Source organism: Anomaloglossus baeobatrachus, chromosome 5, assembly GCF_048569485.1.
Source record: "Anomaloglossus baeobatrachus isolate aAnoBae1 chromosome 5, aAnoBae1.hap1, whole genome shotgun sequence".
Lineage (NCBI taxonomy): Eukaryota > Metazoa > Chordata > Amphibia > Anura > Aromobatidae > Anomaloglossus > Anomaloglossus baeobatrachus.
In genome coordinates, this window is record NC_134357.1 from 545,393,551 (window position 1) to 545,419,468 (window position 25,918).

The 25,918-nt window shown below is 42.8% G+C and overlaps 1 protein-coding gene and 1 pseudogene across 1 annotated transcript; both read right to left on the reverse strand.

Moving 5' to 3' along the window:
- Positions 1–25,918, reverse strand: part of LOC142312953 (uncharacterized) — a 35,389-nt pseudogene that overhangs the window by 3,518 nt on the left and 5,953 nt on the right.
- LOC142312268 (oocyte zinc finger protein XlCOF29-like) lies at positions 2,837–19,632 on the reverse strand. Its single transcript, XM_075351203.1, has 3 exons — positions 19,576–19,632; positions 3,203–3,352; positions 2,837–3,073 (listed from the first exon to the last, which is right to left on the reverse strand). Exons 2-3 carry the CDS (start codon positions 3,278–3,280, stop codon positions 2,849–2,851), a joined length of 303 nt encoding a protein of 100 aa, XP_075207318.1. The 5' UTR covers positions 3,281–3,352; positions 19,576–19,632; the 3' UTR covers positions 2,837–2,848.

The window sequence follows — 25,918 nt, forward strand, 5'->3', positions numbered from 1 at the left end:
AATGGGTCTGCGTATGTCAGTGATTCTGGTACATTTTTAAAAAAGCACAAACGTCCCAGAATCACTGACGTGTGAAAGGGGCCTAAAGTAAAGGCAGTACCATACTGACACTAGTATGCTAAATCCAAGAATACCTTTTGCTGAAAGATTGGATGCTTGGTTGCTGAAATATCTGTAATCAAAGTTTTAATAATGCACTGCACCTTTAATTGGCATGGGCAGGGCTTTGTGGATTGAGTTCTCGCTATAAAGTCCTCCTCCAGAGTCCTCAACAGCAGCATTGGCGGTGTGGTGCAATATTTAAATAAAGAAAAGGGGGCATGCCATACAAGGCGCAGGAGGAGGAGCTGACCCACAAAATCCATCCTACTATGCACATTCCAATCATAGGTGCAGTACATTCCTGTAACTTTGATTACAGTTATTTCAGTAGAAACGCATTGCTTGGATTCAGCATCCTAGTGCCAGTATGGCACTGCCTTTACTTTATATAGCAAAATCCTGGTGGTTGGTTCCCTTTAAAGGGTCAAGGGCAAGGCAATCCATGGTATCTGGAAAGTGGAATAGATAGTGTCCAGTCTATTCCTGATAGCCATCTTCTAAGCGGCCGGGTGACCAGAAACAATGTCCCCGTTTCATTGTGCCTGGCTGAGCAGTATTCAGGGTATGACAACCATGACTGCTGTATGGGGCCTGGTGAAGAGGGGGACCCGGGATAACCACTTAGCTTTATTAAGCCCCGGGCCCTAGCCGGGCCGGCTCTTCACTGGGCCCCAGTCACAGCCACAGCAGAGGAGCCCAGAAGTGTTGCTTCAGTCACTGCACACTGCTAATTTGCATGCGAAGCCCTTCTAAGTCATCGTAATTTAAATTAGCCATGTGGTGGAAGCAAGGTGAGTGGAACAGAGAAGTGAGCTACCGTGTCATCCCGCGGCCCAGCGTGCAGCAGCGTGATGAGGTCATCACTCTTGCGATTTCATCACACTGTTGCAGGCAACATGGAGGTGGTGAGGAAAGCTCTGCAGAGATTCACCAATAGCAGCCTCTGGCCAATCAAAGGCTAGCAGGTAACGTCATACAACGACGTCACATGCTGGCCTCTGATGAAGCGCTGCACAGAGATCCTGTGCGCGGTGGCAGAAATGATCTAAAGTAAAGCGCAGATGGCTGCGGCCCTCGGCATAGGGCTGCGATCGTCGGGGTCCTGCAGGTCACAAGAAGCTGCCTCAGGTGCCACATGCGGCCTGAGCTTCGCGTATTTGAGATCACTGGGTTAAAGAGAGGTGTGTTGCGTACTGCGTGGGATGTGAGCACGCCTCACTCAGGATCCCGATTAAGGATACAGAAAACAAATTACTGGCAGCCGCACCCTGGTCTATAAGACAAGCCACAGTCGCGGTGATTTAACTAAAACTGCATGTGCGTCTCTACTGGACGGCCATTTCGGAGTCCGTATATGCAGTCCTAGTTAAATCACCGGTGGCCGCTACTTGTCTTATAGATCAGGATGCAGCTCCCTGACGCATATGTCAACAAAAATGGCTCGCTGTGTCACCTCTGACATGTGTATCATAGGTTAGCGATCACTGTCTTAAGAGGATCATCCTATTTTTCTTCAAAGGAATTTCAAACTTGTCAGCACATTCTACGTACGCTGGTAATTGGCTTTCTAGTTTACAGATCTGGGCAGGTAAGGGTCAGCATCTTCTAATTCCAGGGGGCAGGTGGATCCTCCAATTTGTAAGCTCTATAGAAGAAGGACTTCCAGTGCCCAAAGTAATTTGAACAATTTCAAATGGAGAAGAATGTTGTGGTCTAGCGGCAAAATGGTGATCACATGACTGTGATATATAAATTAAAATGATTCCCATAAAATATACAAAGTTTATCCAACTAACATAAAATCAAGGTTACATAAATAACAACAGCAAAGTACAAAAATTGCCATACTGACCAAGTAAACCAAAGGAGTGGTGGTCGTCCCTGAAAATGCAAGGTGCCTTAATACCCTTACCCTTTGGGTCTACCTAGCCATGGGGGGAGATTCGCCCAATGGAAATGGCGCCCCCGTAACGTAGTGGCTAACCATTCCAAAACTCCCACACCCGTATCAAAGGGAGGGAATACTGTTATATTTCTGGACTCCACCACCGATAAAGCAGCCACAGCCGGTGAATGAGAAGAATCTGTGACTTCTCTGCATTTAGTTGTCACTACTCACCTGGGTAGCCATATGTAGGAATCTCCTCTTTACAGCGCTCATCACCCCTCACATATGTCTCTGTAGTATTAATAAGGTTCAGATCTTCAGCCTGAAACAAACATTGCAAAAGTCACAGACAGATGGAGAAGTCACATCTATGATCAGCTCTAATCCTGCCATCTCCACCGCTCTCATTACACAAGTATAAAACATATAATATTGGTGGATGAAACAAGACGGAGCACAAGACCTTCACAGCCGTCTACACATCATAGGGAGATTTCATGACACCTTCTCTCCATCTACCTGATGATCCTGAGAAACATCAGGATCTTCTTGTTTACAGTCCTGTGGGAGAAGAGGACGGGGACATCTCTCTGGTGTTGTCATCTTACTGGATAGACCTGGAGGAAACACATACAGGGACTGAATTCATTCCTTACATACAGATAATTATAGGCCGTGTGTATTTAGTCCTGTCTATTACCCGATGATGTGAGGGGCTGGGGAACCTCCATCATGACGTCTTTGTACAGATCTTTGTGTCCTTCTAAATACTCCCACTCCTCCATGGAGAAATAGACGGTGACGTCCTGACACCTTATAGGAACCTGACATACAATAATACCGTCACCCCCGATCCCTTCATAGCGTTTCTGTATAATGTCCCAGCATTCCCAGCAGTGTCACCTCTCCAGTCAGCAGCTCAATCATCTCGTAGGTGAGTTCTAGGATCTTCTGGTCATTGATGTCCTCATGTATCGGGGGGTGAGGTGGAGGCCCCGTGATTGGGCTCAGGGGTCTTCCCCATCCCTCAGACACAGGGGCCTGACAGCGCTCACTAGAGGTCTTCTTCACTACTGTGTAATCCTGGTTATGGAGAGACACAGTAATAAATCTCACTACAGACATTTCCAGAGTCCTCACCTCTCCAGTTCTGTCCATCTGTTATTCCCATAGATAAGAATGATGTAAGCTGACGTCATCGGAATCTCTCACCTCTCCAGTAAGCCGGAAGAGGATCTCTAGGGTGAGGTGTAATATCCTCTCCGTCATCTTGTCCCTGTCTCTATGCATCCTTCATGGGGCAATCAGTAGAATTCTCTTCTAAAGAAGATCTCCACTGAGAGGATTCGATATTGTAGGGACCTGAATGGGGAGAAGATGACGATGTAACATCATAAAAGAATCCTGTGTGATAATACAATTACTGGAGATAATAAGGGAAAATGTTTGAGGAGATACAATGTGGCAAATTTTCTATTCTCTCCTCTCATAAGGTGTGAGGTTTTCAGACTTTTTGATATGTTTTCTGTCATTTTTGCTTTAATCTGGTGTTTTTCCGTTGGCCATCTTGTTTCCTGTTCTGCTGCCAACACCTTGCCTTCAGTCAATATGGATTCCTCAGCGTCTACGTTTCCAACCTATTTTCTGCCAATTACCTGCTTAAGCCGCCTCAGCTGATTGACCAGTGCTTCTGAATCCTGTGTGCAGCCTGTCTATAACCTACCCTCCTGAAGGTACTGACTACTCCCCAGCCGGTTCTTGCTCCGCTAGGGGTTCCTCTGCCTCAGATTCCTGGAAGCTCATCTCCACACAGGTACCCTCCTGTATCACCACCGACGCTCATCAGGAAGTAAGAAAGAGACTGTTTATAGAGACATCTGCTTTACTCTGGACGTTTATACCTGCTTATTTGATTTCTGTAACTTGTTAAAACAATCTTCTGCTATGTGCTTTTACTTGTATGAAATAATACAAGAACAATCTGCAGAACCCGTGTCTCCTGTGTTCCTTGCATCCACGTAATAGACTCTACACTAAAAGTATTCTACACTTTACATAAGGACTTGAACACAAGTTGAATTGCTAACTAAGGGTACCTGTATAAGATGAGAATTAGGTATGAGTGGCCCTGTAGATGTTCGCTGAATTCAGCTGGACATTAGGCAAGTGTTTGGCCCGAGTTCCAAAACCTGAACTTAAAATGCTGTAAAATGGTCCTAGTAAGGGCTAGGGGCCTGCAAAAGGAAGCAAATGGGGGTAAAAGCAGAACTATTAGACATACAGTGTTTTCCCGAAGATAAGATGGCTGTCAGACTTATGCACTTGCTTGCTGTTTAAACAAAATGAATATTCGCTGCTTCCCCCGCCCACCCTTTGTGCTGGCATCTGTGATTGGTTGCAGTCAGTCTACTGTATTCTAGTGTTAAAATTAATAAATATTTTTTTTTTATAACTGTTTATTTATTTGCAAAGATTTTCCATTTTAGAACATAAAAGTGCAAAATTACATTTCAAAAGTTTTCAACAAGACTTGACTAGACTTTTAGACAGGGGAGACTCAGGGAAAGATAGGATAGGGAAGAGCGGGGGTTAATAAATAATTTTTAAAAAATAACGTGTTGTTCGCCTTATTCTGCAAACCAGCCAAAGCTAAAAAAGAAAAGCATGGCGTCCCCTCTATTTTTGATAACCAGCCAAAGTAAAGCTGACAGCTGGGGGCTGGTATTATCAGGCAGTTAAGAGCCTTAAGGTCCAGTCACACTAAGCAACTTACCAGCGATCCCAACAACGATAGGGATCGCTGGTAAGTTGATAGGAGGTTGATGGTGAGATGTCACACTGCGACGCTCCAGCGATCCCACCAGCAACCTGACCTGGCAGGGATCGCTGGAGCGTGGCTACACGAGTTGCTGGTGAGCTCACCAGCAACCAGTGACCAGCCCCCAGCGCCGCGTGGAAGATGCTGCGCTTGGTAACTAAGGTAAATATCGGGTAGCCAACCCGATATTTACCTTGGTTACCAGCGCACGGAGCTACACGTGCAGAGAACAGGGAGCAGTGCACACTGAGCGCTGGCTCCCTGCTCTCCTAGTTACAGCACACATCGGGTTAATTACCCGATGTGTGCTGCAGCTACATGTGCACAGAGCAGGGAGCAGCGCACACCGCTTAGCGCTGGCTCCTTGCTCTCCTAGTTACAGCACACATCGGGTTAATTACCCGATGTGTGCTGCAGCTAAATGTGCACAGAGAAGGAGCCGGCACTGACAGTGAGAGCGGCGGAGGCTGGTAACAAAGGTAAATATCGGGTAACCAAGGACAGGGCTTCTTGGTTACCCGATGTTTACATTGGTTACCAGCCTCCGCAGAAGCCGGCTCCTGCTGCCTGCACATTTAGTTGTTGCTGTCTCGCTGTCACACACAGCGATCTGTGCTTCACAGCGGGACAGCAACAACTAAAAAATGGCCCAGGACATTCAGCAACAACCAACGACCTCACAGCAGGGGCCAGGTTGTTGCTGGATGTCACACACAGCAACATCGCTAGCAACGTCACAAAAGTTGTTCGTTAGCAGCGATGTTGCTAGCGATGTTGCTTAGTGTGACGGGGCCTTTAGATATTGGCCCCTTCCCAGCCTGATATCAGCCAACAGCTGCTGCTTTACTTTTGTCTGATTATCAAAATAGAGGGGGGAAGCTATATCTTTTTTCAATTATTTTTAAGGGATAGGAAGGGCAGGGAAATCAGTGAAATATTGGGAAACAAAGCTTAAACGAATTGGAATAGTAAAAAACTATTAACATTTTCCGGGGACAAAAGCTCACATCAGAGCCGCAGCTCAATGGTGAGCGCAGTCTTGTGTCGCTGCTCTGATGAGAGTTGTAGTAAATACCCAGCAAATTTGAACAGCTGTTTTTTAACATTTCACAGATTTCTCTGTCCTTAATAATAAGAATAGAAAAAAAACTAACTGCTTGACTTCCAAATACCAAAGTTGAACACGGACATCTCTGAGAAGACCGTGTTAGTAGTCGAGACATGGACAATAGGTATCTGGTATGAAGGCAGAACTTTACCATTCGGGTACAGTCATCACAAATCAGGAATAGTAGTGATTTGGTAGAAGCATATTTTAGCTGCATCTAAAACACTGCGCAAAACAGAACTAGCACAGTGGAATTAATATAAATCCCATGCCCACTGTGCTTCTTTTCAATGCTGTGTAAACTAGCCTAAGGTGCGGGTTTCTTATTCGCAGCATGTCATTTTCTCATGCGGAGACGCTGATCGTGGGCATGTACCCTAAGACATCTTCTTCATTCTCCCAATAACTGGCTATGTTGGCCACTGCTCTGGCAACTGATAGGCTGTGCAAACTTCTCCCTGACCTTCTATCATTCCTTCTTGATGTATTTGGTATCCTATGTATCGCCTCTGCTTTGTTTTCTCTTTCTTTTTAGGACCCAGGGGAGTTCCTCACCCTTTTAGCTGCTTTTCATCAGCACTTACTTGGTGTCTATATATACCCTCATTTCCCTATACTCAGTGCTGGTGATTAAGCAATAACCTCCACATCCAGAGCGGCAACATCTGGCTCCACTATTTTAAAGGACCTTTACAAAGACAACCCAAGTGAAGACCTTAGCCCGGCTCAAAAAGAGCTTGTGAACAAACTGAAGGATATGGTGGAAAGATTTTAAAACTTTCAAAGCCCCCTGGATACACCAATCAAATTGCTAGAAATAACCGAAATGATCACACTGATGAAAGGTAAAAAAAAGCCAGCGGCCCAGATGGACTATTCCCAGAAATGCTAAAATACAGCCGACATCCAAGCTGCAATAACAAAACCATTCAATATCGTACTGCAGGTTGGCTAGTTCCCCAAAACTTGGAACCAATGCCTCAAAACCCCAATGCACAAAAATAGGGACAAGTAAGACCCAGCAACCTACGGGAATGTGTCAACAGCAACCCAGGGAAACTGTTCAACTGCATCGTGAATAGAAGGATCCTCACCTTCTAAACCCAGCAAAACGTACTGAGCAAAAGCCAAGCAGGGTTCATGCCAAACTACCAAACGGCTGACCACATCTACTTCCTGCACAGCTTCATCAAGAACCACGTCCACAACACAAAGCATGGGAAGATCTATGAATAGTTTGTGAAATTCAAGAAGGCCTTTGACTCAGTGTGGCACCCACTGCTATTCCTAAAACTGTTGGGGAGCGGAATAGGAGGCAAAACGTATGATATCATCCGAAGCTCCTACACTGACAACTGCAGGGTGAGGGTAAGGAGGACAGCCTGTTTCCAACAGAGCTGAATCGTCAGACAGGGCTGCAACCTCAGTCCAACACTGTTCAACATTTCCATCACCGAGCTGGCGGTGGCTCTGGAATCCTCCTCAGCACCAGGACCTCCATGGCACAGAGGTGAAATTTCTGCTATACGCTGATGACCTTGTGCTGTTTTCACCAACTGAGAAAGGCCTCCAAGATAATCTGAAAATCCGAGATACCTTCAGCATCACATGGGCACTGACTATCAACTGTAAGAAAACTAACATAATGGTCTTCCAGAAAAGAAAGCAGAGACCTGTTAGCCAGCCTCCCTATATGATAGACAACTGTCCCCTTACAGAAACCAACAAGTACACCTACCTAGTCCTAGAACTCAGCAAATCAGGGAGCTTTAAGCAAACCATAGAGCTGGTGAAAGAAAAGGCATACAAAGCCTTCTATGCCATCAGAAGAGATCTGTAACTATCTGGAGAAAAACCTTTAATACCATCATTGGCCCAATCCTTCTGTATGTCAATGAAGTCTGGCGTCGAGCCTCATACCCAAACTGGTCAAAGTGGGACGCTGGGCTAACGGAAATATTCCACCTGGAGTTATGCAAGCACTTCCAGAGCACATCAAACATTGTCTGCCGAGCAGAGCTGGGCAGAGTCCCTCTACACCTTGCAATCCAAAAGAAGCTGCTGTCATTCAAGGCTCATCCACATAGCAGTAGTACCAGCTCCTACCATCACAAAGCCTTGCTACACCAGGAAGACCCAGGAGAATGAAACCGCCCAACATAAAACAACCAAAGTCAGCCTGACCAAGCCACCAACCTACATGGCCTGACAAAAGGCCTAATAAAAGGTGAAGACCGGAAGGAAGTAGACAAAAGCAAGGAGGAATATCTTAGCATTTGGAAGAACGACAAAAAGAAATCCCAGGAACTGACGATATACCACAACCTACAGAGGGAGTTTAAACTGTCCCCCATATCTAGAGAAACTAGCAAACCCTGAATCTATATATAGATATATAGATATCTCTATCCACATTTTATATATATATATATATATATATATATATATATATATATATATATATATATATATATATATATATATAATCTATCCATCTATATATATATATATATATACAGTTAGGTCCAGAAATATTTGGACAGTGACACAAGTTTTGTTATTTTAGCTGTTTACAAAAACATGTTCAGAAATACAATTATATATATATAATATGGGCTGAAAGTGCACACTCCCAGCTGCAATATGAGAGTTTTCACATCCAAATCGGAGAAAGGGTTTAGGAATCATAGCTCTGTTATGCATAGCCTCCTCTTTTTAAAGGGACCAAAAGTAATTGGACAAGGGACTCTAAGGGCTGCAATTAACTCTGAAGGCGTCTCCCTCGTTAACCTGTAATCAATGAAGTAGTTAAAAGGTCTGGGGTTGATTACAGGTGTGTGGTTTTGCATTTGGAAGCTGTTGCTGTGACCAACCAACATGCGGTCTCAGGAACTCTCAATTTAGGTGAAGCAGAACATCCTGAGGCTGAAAAAAAAGAAAAAATCCATCAGAGAGATAGCAGACATGCTTGGAGTAGCAAAATCAACAGTTGGGTACATTCTGAGAAAAAAGGAATTGACTGGAGAGCTTGGGAACTCAAAAAGGCCTGGGCGTCCACGGATGACAACAGTGGTGGATGATCGCCGCATACTTTCTTTGGTGAAGAAGAACCCGTTCACAACATCAACTGAAGTCCAGAACACTCTCAGTGAAGTAGGTGTATCTGTCTCTAAGTCAACAGTAAAGAGAAGACTCCATGAAAGTAAATACAAAGGGTTCACATCTAGATGCAAACCATTCATCAATTCCAAAAATAGACAGGCCAGAGTTAAATTTGCTGAAAAACACCTCATGAAGCCAGCTCAGTTCTGGAAAAGTATTCTATGGACAGATGAGACAAAGATCAACCTGTACCAGAATGATGGGAAGAAAAAAGTTTGGAGAAGAAAGGGAACGGCACATGATCCAAGGCACACCACATCCTCTGTAAAACATGGTGGAGGCAACGTGATGGCATGGGCATGCATGGCTTTCAATGGCACTGGGTCACTTGTGTTTATTGATGACATAACAGCAGACAAGAGTAGCCGGATGAATTCTGAAGTGTACCGGGATATACTTTCAGCCCAGATTCAGCCAAATGCCGCAAAGTTGATCGGACGGCGCTTCATAGTACAGATGGACAATGACCCCAAGCATACAGCCAAAGCTACCCAGGAGTTCATAAGTGCAAAAAAGTGGAACATTCTGCAATGGCCAAGTCAATCACCAGATCTTAACCCAATTGAGCATGCATTTCACTTGCTCAAATCCAGACTTAAGACGGAAAGACCCACAAACAAGCAAGACCTGAAGGCTGCGGCTGTAAAGGCCTGGCAAAGCATTAAGAAGGAGGAAACCCAGCGTTTGGTGATGTCCATGGGTTCCAGACTTAAGGCAGTGATTGCCTCCAAAGGATTCGCAACAAAATATAGAAAATACAAATATTTTGTTTGGGTTTGGTTTATTTGTCCAATTACTTTTGACCTCCTAAAATGTGGAGTGTTTGTAAAGAAATGTGTACAATTCCTACAATTTCTATCAGATATTTTTGTTCAAACCTTCAAATTAAACGTTACAATTGTGATACCAATGTGATATGACTGAAGTTTGAATGTGATTAGATAGGAATCATAATAAAAAGATAGGAGTGATCCCAGATATTATTTGACCTATCAATAATTCAGTATCAAAGAGATGTCCTTTGGATAATATTTCACTAATGATGACCAAGAAATACATGTCAACCAGGTTTTGAAGCAGTTTTTAGATAATAAGGAAGTAACATTTACAGTTCCACTTACCGGAAACTTGTGGTTAGCTTAAAGACAGGTTTAAGGAAGCTTGCATATGAAATTTACGGCTCATTGCAATATTTCACTAACACTATGGTCAAACTGTGGTCGGTCAGTTGTCAACTGGCAGGATGTGCAGGAAGCTGCCGGTGCCCACAACAGTTTGTGGTCAAGTTACATGAACATGACTCAGCTGTCACATGCTGGTGACCATTTAAACACAACCTACAAATTTTCCTATAAAAATACACCGAACTCGCTTAATGTTAGGGATACCTTCCAGGACATTGAAGTGTACGTACGCACTGTTCCTGTGATGCAAGATGCCATGTTGATTCCTTATCATTAACTCGAGTTACCTCCGATGTGAAAGGATTGCTATAACATAACGGTAATGTTGATGCATATTTCTGTTATTGTATAAGATTCTATGAAAATAGTTCTTATGCCTATGTACCATTGACTATATATATTCATGTGCTATTAAAATAAATAGTATCTTGCTATAAAGAATATTAGTATTCGTGCCTGATTAGGATATCAGTGAGCGCTTCGTAAGTACGGGCTTTCAGCCCCTTTTTAGTAGAATTTAGCAAGACATAAATTGGCGTAGTCGGCAGGATCACTTCTATAAGAAGTAATTAACGAATTTTTGTAATTTAGAAGTTAAAAACATATATTTGGCAAATTTCCAGATATTTTTCAATCTTTTTGCATAGTGTCAAAATGTTCAGAAAATGTAAGGATAATGTTAAGGAGGTTGTTGTGGAGATCCCATGCTGGACTGAGGCTCCCTACAATCTTATAGCACATGAATTTGTCAATTGTGGATTGGCAGAACAATGGCAGAATAAGCTTAAGGGTTGTGTACCTACTGATGTTGTGAATGTACTCAGTAGTGCCCCTGTGAAAACAGGTGATGTAGTGTCTTGTGGATTGGTAGAACAATGGCAGGACAAGCTTATGGGTAGTGAAGCTACTGATGTTGTGAATGTACTCAGTGGTGCCCCTGTGAAAGCAGGTGATGTAGCGTCTTGTGGATTGGCAGAACAATGGCAGGACAAGCTTATGGGTAGTGAAGCTACTGATGTTGTGAATGTACTCAGTGGTGCCCCTGTGAAAGCAGGTGATGTAGTGTCTTTAGCACGGCACAAACAATGGCAGGATAAGCTCAAGGGTAGTGAAGCTACTGATGTTGTGAATGTATTCGGTAGTGTCCCTGTGAAAGCAGGTGATGTAGTGTCTTTAGCACGGCACATCTGGATTTTGGCAAGTGCATATAGTGTAATGCATGAGCGTAATCTAAAGATGCAGAAGAAAAGTTCCCAGATGTAACAAAAGATGATAGAATTAGGTTGCCTGAAAACAGTTTTGGAATGTAATACCAGACTGTTGAAGGATAAATTGGAACATTATCAGAATGTGGCACAAAAAGCTGCCATAAAAATTGCTCAAAATAAGTACAAGAAAAGAAGAGGAAAGGTAAATAAAACCAAAGTACATAAAAGTATAGTCTCAGCTTCTATAAACTGGGATCCTGATACTTGGGATGGGGATGTGTGGGATTCATCTTCATCATCTGATGAGGAGGATTACCATAAAGGGAAGATTCAGGCTAACCCAGTAAGGAGGCGCCTAGAGAGGACAGAAAATGAGATCATCCGGGAACATGTCCGGGATGGTCAGGGGAATCTGCAATATGACGAAGATGGTAATGCCATCATAAATGAGAGAACGATTCCTCATGTAAAAAATCGAGTAACCATTGAAGATTACTCTCAAGGAGAAGTTGATAGTATTTTAACACAGTTTAGACAAAAACCAGGAGAAGGAGAAATTCCCTGGTTGGTCAGGGTGGCACGATCTCGGAGGAGGTGGAGTGCACTTTGACGCCGGAGACGTGGCAAAATTTGTCACCATGTCTCGGGACCCAGTAATTCAGAGATCAATAAAAAATTATTTTGTTGATCATAATGAGCATGGTAATCAAAACTTAATCATGATCTTAGCCCATGTTTTTCTGGACAAATACCCATGAGAAGCAGACTTTCCTATCAATGATAAATCTTGGTATACCTTAAAAGATGGTATGGAAAGGCTGAAGGAAGAAGCAATGAGGAATGCTCTTCCTCTTTTGGGAATGGATGATGATTATCTCCAGTACCCATTGAAAGCCAGCATAAGAAATAGGCTGCTTAAACATGCTCCTCCAGCATACAAAACAGTTATTTAACCTTAACTGTAGCGCTGACTGGAGAATCAATCGGTGTAGTTCTAGGGAGGATGAGGGAGTTACAGGATATGGGACAGTGGGATAAACCGTCCCCTGGAGGCCATGTCGGTAACAGTAAGCCAAACAATCCTGATTGTAAAGAGAAATCAGTAGGGGAGGCCCCAAGGGTGTCTCGCAAAGACATGTTCCAGGCTTTGCTTAAAGCCGGGATCAATAAGGAAAGGATTGATGGAAAGGAGACAGGAGAATTATGGAAGTTGTACAAACAGAAAGTTCTATCCACAAAGAAAGTGACCACTACAAATGTGGAAGGGGGTTCAAAAACCCCCAAGGTAAAGAAATCAGAGGGAAAAGGGGAAAAACCCCCAAAGAATGTGTCTTGGGAAGATTTTCAGTCAGTTTATCCATGGGAAGAACTGGCTGCAGCCGTGGCCACAAAGGTCACGGAAGGAAGGGCTAATACACAGACTGAAGTCTGTGTAAATGAAAGTTCAGAAGGAAGTGATTTACCATAGGTAGCCAGCCAAGCCCCCTATTGATAAAAAGGGACGAACGTCCCTACGTCAATCTTAGCATACATTGGAAAGGGGGAAATGTTCAAAGAGTCCCAGCTTTGATTGACACGGGGGCGGAGGCTACTTTAATTCATGGAAACCCAGAAAAAATAAAAGGACCTCGAGTAAAAATTGCTGGACTAGGTGGTCAAGTGATCACCGGGGTTCAGACACAGGTAGCTTTAAAGATAGGTAATTTACCTATCAAGCAGTACACGGTGCTGGTAGTTCCTATACCAGAATATATTTTGGGAATTGATATCCTAAAATGGATGACTCTTAATCGAATCGAAGGAAAATTCTCCTTTGGGGTTATGTCTTGTCATAAGGAAATGCAGATGTCACATTATATCAATTATATAATGATACAAGGACAAGATGAGCAAAGTGTGAAAGATCAATTGACAAAACTGGTTGCTCATATGTGGAGTAAAGGATGGGAAATCAGTGATGCCAAGGTTCAAGGACCATCTCCGGTGGTAACATTTCTAGGGATTCAGTGGAACAAGGGGCACAGAGAGATCTTGCCCAATGCCAGACAGAAAATTATTAATTTTCCGGTCCCTAAATCCAAACAGGAGACTCAGTCTTATATTGGATTGTTTGATTTTTGGAGACAACATATCCCTCATTTGGGACAAATGTTGGCTCATTTGTACAAAGTAACGAGTAAAAAATATGAGTTCCAATGGGGAGAGGAACAGCAAAATGCGTTTGAGATGGTCAGGGAAGTGTGGCAAGACATTGAAGGGATTATTCAATCTACCAAGACCACTGTATTTCATGTCGATGCTCATGTCCCTACTAACTCACTTGAACGTTTGTTTAATTCAGAAGCAGATAAAGCAGCAGCCATCAGACAAGTCAGTCCAACAGTTGACAAGACAAGGTACAGCTGTTTGGGCACACCAGAAAGAGCGACACCTTATTCAGCAGGTTTAGACCTCAGTACATTGGAAACTGTCGTGGTACCCCCAGGTAAGGTAAAACCAATTTCAACAGGATTGGGTTGCCAGATACCAAAGGATCATTATGATCAAATAGCCACTCGTTCTAGTTTAGTGTTAAAAGGAGCCATAGTGGTGGGAGGGGTAATAGAGGGAGATTATCAGGGAGAAATCAAGGTACTGCTGCTAAATTTGGGAAATGAACCTTTGATCTTGATGAAACACCAGAAGGTGGCTCAGATGTTAATAATTCCAATAAACTTGTCTGAAATAAGAGAAGGAACTGCCCCGGCAGAATTAACAATACGGGGTACTAAAGGTTTTGGATCATCTAATATTAAAAATGTAGGAGCAAAAATATGGATTCAAAACCTCCAAGGACCGCCCTCAGAGACAGCGGTAATAGCGGTCGGAAAAGATCTTACTCTCCTGATAATGAGACCAGGAGTGGAGAAGTGGGAATATGTCCCACAAGAAAAATATTATTTACAGGAATAATAGTGTATCTTTATTTGCAGATGGTGTGGTAAATAAGCGGAATCCATGGTATCGGTTACTGGGAAGAGCTCGATAGTGATGAGATGGAGAAATTCCTGTGTTTGATGTTTGCCTCTCTGGTCGTTGGATGGACAAGTCTACATCAGGAGGAACCTGTGGCGAATGAATTTCTGATACACCATCACATTTTCAACACACAGATTGCTGGATCTGTACACATTCTTCGGTTACAGCCACCAGTATCCCTTATCTGGATGTCCCGGTATCGATGGAGGAAATCTTAAAGTAGAAAAGTTGTTCTGATCATCTTGCTGATAAAGACACTCGAAGTGTTCGTCTATAGAATACTACAGTACCCATTTCCATAGTGGGATGGATCAATCTTCCATGCTGGCAAGGCAATTTGAATGCAACAGTCACCAATTTGCAATATCTGGCTTTTAAGGCAGGAATTTGGGTACTAAGATATAAGACTGGACTGACTAACCTGGAATTCATCCCTATAGAGAATATAAAAATAAGTTTTGGGACAGCTATAAATACTGTAGATGCTTTTAAACCCAGCTTAGTGGAAAGGACAATTCATGATATGTTATGGCCTTATGCCAATATGTTCATAAATGGGACTAGTGAAACTTGTAGTAACATATCGGGAAATGTAATGTGTAATAATTCTTCTGAATATCGAGCAAATGCCAAAACACATGATATTCAAGGGAGCTTTTCAGATAATATTGCTTTTAGTTTTAATATACTGTACAAAAGTAGTGAAAGTGATTATATTGGTGATTCAATGTTTATCTAAACAAACCAAGAAAACAAAATTTGTGGCAAACAATATTTCTTGGTCATGGTATGGTATATTCCGAGTGATCTTCTTCTAGTGGAATACTGATGATGGAAAATAATCCCTGGGATCAAGGACCGATTGTGATACCAATGTGATATGACTGAAGTTTGAATGTGATTAGATAGGAATCATAATCAAAAGATAGGAGTGATCCCAGATATTATTTGACCTATCAATAATTCAGTATCAAAGAGATGTCCTTTGGATAATATTTCACTAATGATGACCAAGAAATACATGTCAACCAGGTTTTGAAGCAGTTTTTAGATAATAAGGAAGTAACATTTACAGTTCCACTTACCGGAAACTTGTGGTTAGCTTAAAGACAGGTTTAAGGAAGCTTGCATATGAAATTTACGGCTCATTGCAATATTTCACTAACACTATGGTCAAACTGTGGTCGGTCAGTTGTCAACTGGCAGGATGTGCAGGAAATGTGCAGGAAGCTGCCGGTGCCCACAACAGTTTGTGGTCAAGTTACATGAACATGACTCAGCTGTCACATGCTGGTGACCATTTAAACACAACCTACAAATTTTCCTATAAAAATACACCGAACTCGCTTAATGTTAGGGATACCTTCCAGGACATTGAAGTGTACGTACGCACTGTTCCTGTGATGCAAGATGCCATGTTGATTCCTTATCATTAACTCGAGTTCCCTCCGATGTGAAAGGATTGCTACAACATAACAGTAATGTTGATGCATATTTCTGTTATTGTATAAGATTCTATGAAAATAGTTCTTATGCCTATGTACCATTGGCTATATATATTCATGTGCTATTAAAATAAATAGTATCTTGCTATAAAGAATATTAGTATTCGTGCCTGATTAGGATATCAGTGAGCGCTTCGTAAGTACGGGCTTTCAGCCCCTTTTTAGTAGAATTTAGCAAGACAACAATCTGCACTTGAATTCTGTTGTAGAGATTTCATTTCAAATGCAATGTGGTGGCATGCAGAGCCCAACTCGCGAAAATTAGGTCACTGTCCAAATATTTCTGGACCTAACTGTATATATATATATATATATATATATATATATATATATATATATACAGTGCCTACAAGTAGTATTCAACCCCCTGCAGATTTAGCAGGTTTACACATTCGGAATTAACTTGGCATTGTGACATTTGGACTGTAGATCAGCCTGATAGTGTGAAATGCACTGCAGCAAAAAAGAATGTTATTTCTTTTTTTATTTTTTTTTTAAATTGTGAAAAGTTTATTCAGAGGGTCATTTATTATTCAACCCCTCTAACCACAAGAATTCTGTTTGGTTCCCCTAAAGTATTAAGAAGTATTTCAGGCACAAAGAATAATGAGCTTCACATGTTTGGATTAATTATCTCTTTTTCCAGCCTTTTCTGACTAATTAAGACCCTCCCCAAACTTGTGAACAGCACTCATACTTGGTCAACATGGGAAAGACAAAGGAGCATTCCAAGGCCATCAGAGACAAGATCGTGGAGGGTCACAAGGCTGGCAAGGGGTACAAAACCCTTTCCAAGGAGTTGGGCCTACCTGTCTCCACTGTTTGGAGCATCATCCGGAAGTGGAAGGCTTATGGAACTACTGTTAGCCTTCCACGGCCTGGACAGCCTTTGAAAGTTTCCACCCGTGCCGAGGCCAGGCTTGTCCGAAGAGTCAATGCTAACCCAAGGACAACAAGGAAGGAGCTCCGGGAAGATCTCATGGCAGTGGGGACATTGGTTTCAGTCAATACCATAAGTAACGTACTCCACCGTTCCAGACGAGCCCGTAAGGTACCTTTACTTTCAAAGCGTCATGTCAAGGCTCGTCTACAGTTTGCTCATGATCACTTGGAGGACTCTGAGACAGACTGGTTCAAGGTTCTCTGGTCTGATGAGACCAAGATCGAGATCTTTGGTGCCAACCACACACGTGACGTTTGGAGACTGGATGGCACTGCATACGACCCCAAGAATACCATCCCTACAGTCAAGGCCAAGATAACTCCAGAGACCTGTGCCGGCCTGATCAGGTCTTATAAAAGACGATTATTAGCTGTAATTGCAAACAAGGGTTATTCCACAAAATTTTAAACCTAGGGGTTGAATAATAATTGACCCACACTTTTATGTTGAAAATTTATTAAAATTTAACTGAGCAACATAACTTGTTGGTTTGTAAGATTTATGCCTCTGTTAATAAATCCTGCTCTTGTTTGAAGTTTGCAGGCTCTAACTTATTTGCATCTTATCAAACCTGCTAAATCTGCAAGGGGTTGAATACTACTTGTAGGCACTGTATATGAAAACTCCTGACTAATGATGGGTTAACCAGTAGATTTTCGGGTTCGCGGAGTCCGGCCAGACGTAAAATAAAAAAAATCCCATTCGGGACCGGATTTAAACTCAAACTTGACCCCAGACGCCAAACCTCATGTAATTCTATGGGGACCCAAACTTTAGAGCTATAAAATGGTGTTAGTAAGGGCTGTAGTATTGCAAAGCAGAAGAGTTATACTTAGTGTCTCCCAGCGGCTGTCAGACTGTTTCCTGGTCCTATCATTAAAGTTCATGAATATGCACTGTTTCGCCCACCCACCCTCTGTGACTGGTTGCAGTCCTGCTTCCCCTGCCCACACCCTGTCCCACCGTCTGTGATTGGTTGCCCTTACACTAGCTGTCTGGATCTCAGAAGTGTAAAAATAAATAATTTGAAAAAAAAATGGCGTAGATTGCCCTGTGTTTTGATACCCAGCGCAGATAAAGCACTGTTGGCTGCAGATTTGGCATAGAAATGCCTGCAACCAAGTTCTGAATGTTTGCAAATAGCCGAATCCGGTAATCCAGCATTGAGTTCAATGAGTTTACCTGAGGTGAGTTCACTGCATCTCTTGGCAGAAAAATGCATCAAAACCGCATCGCGTTATTGGTGCGTTTTTTGCCAGGAGATGCAGTGAACTCAGATCAGTTGAGTTCATTGAGTTCACCTGAGGTCACAGTGTACCATGGGAACCGCAGCTGTGTCCTCAGGTGAACTCAGTAACGTCACCAGTCTCAGTTATAGCTTTGTCAGTGTGTTCTGAAGGCCCCAGTGAGCAGTCACGTTTTCTAATTTGACCGTTAACTGTGACTTCAGGATTTAGCAGAGCTGGAATCATTGTGGGACCTTGTGTGGATTAAGTCAGAACTGCAGGGGTGTTTTGGGGTTTAATAAATTGGAGAGTGTTTTGTTTTGGGGTTTTTTTATAAAGGATTTTTCTCTGTTTTGTGTTTTTCTTTTTACTTACACTATTATTAATTGGGGAGGTCTCTAATCCAGGGCTTCGTAGCAGTTGTGATTTTTTGACAAATCAATGCTGTCATTAACCCTTTATATTATCCCGATTGCCACCGCACCAGGGCAATCGGGATGTACAAATTCTGGGGTGGCTGTGGGCTGCTATTTATAATCTGGGGAGAATCAATAAACATGGGCCTCCCCAGTCTAAGAGTACCAGCCCCAGCTGCCTGCTTTATCTTGACTCGGTGTCAAAATTGGTTGGGGGAAGGGGGGGACGGGACTGCACACAGGTTTTTTTAGAATTATTTATTTAAATAAATTTAAAAAAAAAATGCACGGGGTCCCTTGTATTTTGATACACAGCAAAGATACTGTCCTGGATACAGAGGAGGCTCCCTGATTTCTCCTTGCACCCTTCTGTCCCCAGCGTCTGCTAGACGCCCCTAACTGCATCCGACCCTCTGATAACTACTCCTGCCTTGGGAGAAAAAAATGGTTAATGGTGATAAGGGGCGAGAAGAGAAATATAGAGAGGATCATAGTGTGTCCTATCACTGCTGTAGAGTTGTGAAGGGGAAACATTACACTGTGTGGGGGCATAAAGGGGACCGAGAGCAGGAAAGGAGCCGGGGACCGAGGGCAGGAAAGGAGCCGGGGACCGAGGGCAGGAAAGGAGCCGGGGACCGAGGGCAAGAAAGGGGCCGAGGACTGAGGGCAGAAAGGGGCCGAGGACTGAGGGCAGAAAGGGGCCGAGGACCGAGGGCAAGAAAGGGACCGAGGACCGAAAAGGGGCTGAGGACTGAGGGCAGGAAAGGGGCCGAGGACCGAGGGCAGTAAAGGGGCCGAGGACCGAGGGCAGGAAAGGGGCTGAGGACTGAGGGCAGGAAAGGGGCCGAGGACCGAGGGCAGACTGGTTTCCTCACTTCCTGGAAAAGGAACAAAAACCTCACGATTCATAGAAATCAGCAAGTGAAAAACACCAAGAAAGTGTCAGAGCTGAAGGGGTTAATGCCCCCTGCCACAGTAATGGGGAATCTCCACATACCTCCTCCTGCAGAGCCGCACACTAGATATATGGCTGCTCTGTGCTTCCAGGACCTGTGATGATGTCACATGGAGGGGAGGAGTCAGGGGTCACATGATCAGCTCCTCAGTGTATGCAGGACTCTGCTGTGCTGGGTGTCGTGGTGCTGGGTGAGGGGAAGGTTATGTGTGGGGTCAGGAGGGGTTTACAGTGTGGATGTAGGAGAGCCGTGTGTGTGTACGAGGTGTACGGAGCGGAGCCGTGTGTGTACGAGGTGTACGGAGCAGAGCAGAGTGTGTACGAGGTGTACGGAGCGGAGCCGTGTGTGTATGATGCCAGTGGATTCGTGTGTGTGCGTCATGTATGGAGAGAAGCTATGTGTGTACAATGTGTGCGGAGCAGAGCCTTGTGTATGCGACGTCTACAGAGAAATAGCCTAGGAACAGAAACCAGGAAAAATAACAGACGCATTCACCTTTATGCTAGGATCACTGACAGTAGTAATATTGGGGATGTACAGTATATATACTACATCTAAATTGTTTTAGTGATTTTGCATTAGATTTTAAGGTTACAAATATAATATAATTTGGTGAGCTTCCACTTTTTTCTTTTAATTTATTATAAATATAACCATTTGCCAGGCAGAATCATCTATAGTCCGGGTCGGACTGGCCCACCGGGGTGTCGGGAGATCCCCCGATAGGCCCCAAGTCCTTACACTACATACAGAGCTCTTGTGTATAATGTCATTGGTGATCAATGTTTTACCTATGCACTGATACACTATATACAGAGCCCCTTTGTATAATGTCACTGATGATCACTGTATTATCGATATACAGATCTCCTGTTTATGAAATCACTGGTGATCACTGTATTACCTGTACACTATATACAGAATTCCTGTGTATAATGTCACCGGTGATCACTGCATTACCTGTACACTTACACTATATACAGAGCTCCCGTGTAGTGTATAATGTTACTGATGGTAATATTAGTGTTATTGTGATTTTTATTCATGATCATTATTGTAGTATTATTCGGTCACTATATGGTCTGATCAAGGGGTGTTGGTATTTGACCCTTGTATGTGGTTGCATTAGGTCACTTTTTGGTGGTAATGTGTAGTCTGGTCAAAGTATGGTGGTATTTCTCTCTTGTATGCGGTATTATTTAGTCACTATATGGCCTTGTCATAGTGTTGCAATATTTCTCCCTTATATCTGGTATTATTCGGGCACTATGTGGTCTGGTCATGCTGTAGTGGTATTTCTCCCTTGCATGTGGTTGTATTCGGTCATGTGGTGGAAATATGTTGTCTGGTCATGGTGTGGTGGTATTTCTGTCTTGTATGTGGTATTATTGGTTTTGGTATAGTGGATTGTGTTGTGTATGGCGGTTACTTTTTTCTGTCTGATATCAATATGGGGAAGATTATTTCCAATAGAAATTAAATACTTGAATGTTTAACCCTTCCCTGTCCTGTGATTATTATACTGTAGCAAATATGCACTTACAGAGGTACTCCACTGAAAACAATCGCCTATTCTAAGGCCATGTGCACATGTTGAGTATTTGAAGTTTTTATCTCAGTATTTGTAACCAAAACCAGTAGTGGAACAATCAGAGGAAAAGTATAATAGAAACACGGGCACCATTTCTGCATTTTTCACCCACTCCTGATTTTGGCAACAAATAGTGATATAACAAACTGACCAAATACTGAAGGAGTGAACGTGGGTATTAGTGTAGCATGTGTCCACCTCTATAAAATGAAACAAACAAAGTAAATATACAGTAAAAATGCATAGGACCTCAGTCAGTCGATGTATTTCTGTCAAACAAAGTACCAGAAATTACCTCAGACAGTCGATTTACTTTGCTTGACAGAAATACATCGACTGTCTGAGGTAATTTCTGGTACTTTGTTTGACAGAAATACATCGACTGACTGAAGTAATTTCTGGTACTTTGTTTGACAGAAATACATCGACTGTCTGAGGTAATTTCTGGTACTTTGTTTGACAGAAATACATCGAGTGACTGAGGTAATTTCTGGTACTTTGACAGAAATACATCGACTGTCTGAGGTAATTTCTGGTACTTTGTTTGACAGAAATACATCGACTGTCTGAGGTAATTTCTGGTACTTTGTTTGACAGAAATACATCGAGTGACTGAGGTAATTTCTGGTACTTTGTTTGACAGAAATACATCGACTGTCTGAGGTAATTTCTGGTACTTTGTTTGACAGAAATACATCGAGTGACTGAGGTAATTTCTGGTACTTTGACAGAAATACATCGACTGTCTGAGGTAATTTCTGGTACTTTGTTTGACAGAAATACATCGACTGTCTGAGGTAATTTCTGGTACTTTGTTTGACAGAAATACATCGAGTGACTGAGGTAATTTCTGGTACTTTGACAGAAATACATCGACTGTCTGAGGTAATTTCTGGTACTTTGTTTGACAGAAATACATCGACTGTCTGAGGTAATTTCTGGTACTTTGTTTGACAGAAATACATCGAGTGACTGAGGTAATTTCTGGTACTTTGACAGAAATACATCGACTGTCTGAGGTAATTTCTGGTACTTTGTTTGACAGAAATACATCGACTGTCTGAGGTAATTTCTGGTACTTTGTTTGACAGAAATACATCGAGTGACTGAGGTAATTTCTGGTACTTTGCTTGACAGAAATACAACAGTAAAAATGCATAGGACCTCAGTCAGTCGGAAATTTACCAGAAATTACCTCAGACAGTCGATGTATTTCTGTCAAATAAACAAAGTAAATAAACTGTAAAAATGCATAGGACCTCAGTCAGTCGGAAAATTACATGCTGCACTAATACCACTGTTGTCATTGTGAGTCGTTCCCTAAATGATGCTCCAGCCATGGGAGGCCTGGGAGAAATCGTTCAGATTGCCGAAAGTTTGATGCATGGTCGTAATAAATACAACAGGGGACGTCTTCTGCAGGAAAATCGCGTGCCGCCAGCGTGACAGAGTTATGGTAACGAGGTGGTTGGTCCGTCGATTTTCGGAATGGTGTGGGGAAAAAACGGATGTGAAACAAGACTTACACATGTTCCACGTGCTTCGTCGGAACGAACAAACATTGCGACCGATAATTCAACGCCATATAGCACCAGGCACATTGATCAGATCAGACGAATGGGCCGCTTATCAAAACATTTCCACATGGCAAGGTTTCAGTTACATGCACGAAACAGTGAATCATCAACAAAATTTCATTGATCACAAACACGCAAAGGATCAAGTGCCACTGGGGTCACATTAAAACCAAAATATTGCAAAAAATGAAAGGTACATCGCCGAATTTATTGCCTGGTCACTTGTCTGAATATTGGTGGAAAAACATACACAACGAAGCACCATTCAATGCCATCGTAGATGAAATAGCTGCGCAATTTCCGCTGATATAATTGCAATTACTGGTAATTTCCTGACTGACTGAGGTCCTAAGCATTTTTACTGTTTATTTACTTTGTTTGTTTGACGCAAATACATCGACTGACTGAGCTCCTATGCATTTTTCTGTTTATTTACTTTGTTTTGTTTCATTTGGTAGAGGTGGACACATGCTACACTAATACCGTGAACGTGGCCTAAAGGCCCCTTTACACACTGAGACTTTCTAGCGATCCCAACCTGGCCGGGATCGCTACAAAGTCTCTGGTGAGTCGCTGGTGAGCTGTCAAACAGGCAGACCTGGCCAACGACTAAACAGCTATCCGGACCTGCAGAACGGCCTAGCTAGTCATTGGGGACGTTGTAAAGCAGCTTTTTGAAAGGGAAGTCGCTAACGAAGTCGCTGTAAAGTCCCCTTTACACACTGAGACTTTCTAGTGATCATGCTGCACAGCGGGAAACAAAGGACCAAAGAATGGTCCTGAACGATTTGTAGCGATCAGTGACCTCACAGCAGGGGCCAGGTCGTTGATGTGTTTCACACACTGCAATGTCGCTGGGGAGGTCGCTATTACGTCACAAAACCAGTGACGTTACAGCGATGTCGTTTGCGATGTTGCAGTGTGTAAAGCCACCTTAAGGGTAAGTGATAACTTCTTGATCAGTGGGGGTATGATTGCTGGGACCTGAACTAATAGGGAAAATGTGCAACTTTTATCTCCATTACACTGGAGCTCGTGTCCTACTCTACTCCTGATCCATTCATTCCCTCAGTAGCTGCTGCCTGCTGTTCTTGGCTTTTTCTGACCTCCCCACAGAGGATGAATGGAACTGCAGTCTCACATCCCACCTGTCACATTTTATAATGGGGATAAAGTGTCCTGTCAAAGATAAAAGTTCCACATTCTTCCGATTGGTGTGGTTTCCACTGGTCGGATTCCACCAATCAATAACTTATCACCTACCGAACCTGTGGATCCTGTGCATTGGTGATAACTTGCTTTCACCAAAGAACCCCTTTAATGCAAACTACTGTAATTGTACATCAGTTATGTTGCACAGGAGATGTGCAGGAGCCGCCTGTGTTTTACACTCAATGCACCACTATAATGGAGATAATGACAGACAAGTATTTGCATATAGCTGTAGTGTGTCCATGTAGTCAATATCACTTTTGGGCCCCAGACACCCCAGTCTGACCCTGTCTACAGTGAAAGTGACTTTTCCTCACTGGTAAAAGAAAAATGTGGAACAAGAGATAAAGCAGCTGAGTTGACATGGGCAGATAAATATGTATGTCTCCCAACCACAACAACCACAAGCTCTGTCCGCTGTAAGGAATGGACTTATGACAAAGGGAACACAAGTACAGATTATGAGTATAAGACGTGGTGGGGAGGGACAAACCCAGACACTCAGCGCCAACAAAGGTTTAAAATTATATAGAAAGCTCGTTAAGAATGTATCACAAATGTCAATTACAATATACTCCTAATCAAATTAGAGAAACCAGACAAAAAGGACCAACCTCTATATGTGATAGGAGCAGATGTGTCAGGGACAGATCCTATAGGCCATTTCTGCATACAAACGAAAGAAATCGGGGGGGAAAACAAACAAGAAACAAGACGTATAGAAGTTGAAGAGTGAATGAGGCCAGTGGTACATTTTAATGATGTAACATATGAGAAACTGGCCCTAGAAAGAGGGTAAACGCCAAAAAACGAGTGATCGGAATGGATGAAATATACAACACTAAATATAAAAAAAAAGTGTGTTACATGTGCGAGAGCACGGCCACAGCTTGGTACCACACCTCTTATTTACAGCAGTGACAATGGACCAGAGGGGCTGCAGTGCATTTTACAGTTGTACAGCTCTACCTACAATGCAAAGAAAATGCAACTCTATTGTATCCGCCCGTAACACACAAGTACATGCCCCCATTGGTAACGGTAGTAGAATTATCCTCTATTCGTATTCTAATAATGCATTCTCCCTTTATTCCGGTTCTTGAGAGTTGTCTAGTTTTCCACCTTTTCCTATGTATTAACATTCCTCTTCATTTACAATAATGTGTTCAGCGATTCACAACAGTTGGTGTAGGTAAAGTAAAAAAAATTCATTATTACAGATTATAGTGGTATAAAATCATGCATAAGTATAATATCTTCAACGTCCCAGAGAAATAATTTACTCGTCAAAGTCCCAATACACACCTATGCGAAAAGAGGAAGGGACTTGTGCAAGGCAAAGGGTAAATACAGAGGGAATAAAGCTTGAGGTTTAGAAGAAGAGAAGAATAAGAGAAACCATGGGGTAAGTGTATACAGCGCTGAGGTCCTGGGTTCAAATCCCACCATGGACAACATCTGCATGGAGTTTGTATGTTCTCCCTGTGTTTGCATGGTTTTCCTCCAGATTCTCTGGTTTCCTCCCACACTCCAAAGACATACAGATAGGGAATTTAAATTGTAAGCCCCAATGGGGACAGTGTTGCCAACGTATGTAAAGTGTTGTGGAATAGCGCTATATAAATGAATAAATATTATTATTACTCAGCCAGGTAGAGGAGGAACTTCAGAAAAGGTCTGCAGTTGCTAGTCTGGTCAGGAGGAGATTCTTCTGGGCTCATGGTTGCTCCTCTTGTGATGGTGCCAGTAGTCAGAGACAGTGTGTCCAGCTCTCGGGCTTTTTAAAGGGAACCTGTCAGGTTCTATGTGCACCCAGAAAGGCTAGAATCCCTGCCTAAAAGTTTCTGCATATACTAGTATACATAAACAGATCTTTAGAAAAACTATTTCTAAAGATAGTTTATGATATGGTAATTAGGGAAGTGACTAGTCACAGGGACGTTATTTCCCCCAACTAGTCTGCCCAATAAGCAAGTTATCACGCCCCTGTGTGGGTGATAACAT

Bases quoted from the DNA above. Each gene is read 5' to 3' on its own strand.
- LOC142312268 (XM_075351203.1), bottom strand. From the start codon at position 3,280: ATGCATAGAGACAGGGACAAGATGACGGAGAGGATATTACACCTCACC. The intron at 3,074-3,202 runs GTGAGAGATTCC...CTCCATAACCAG, and splicing joins TCTTCCGGCTTACTGGAGAG to GATTACACAGTAGTGAAGAA.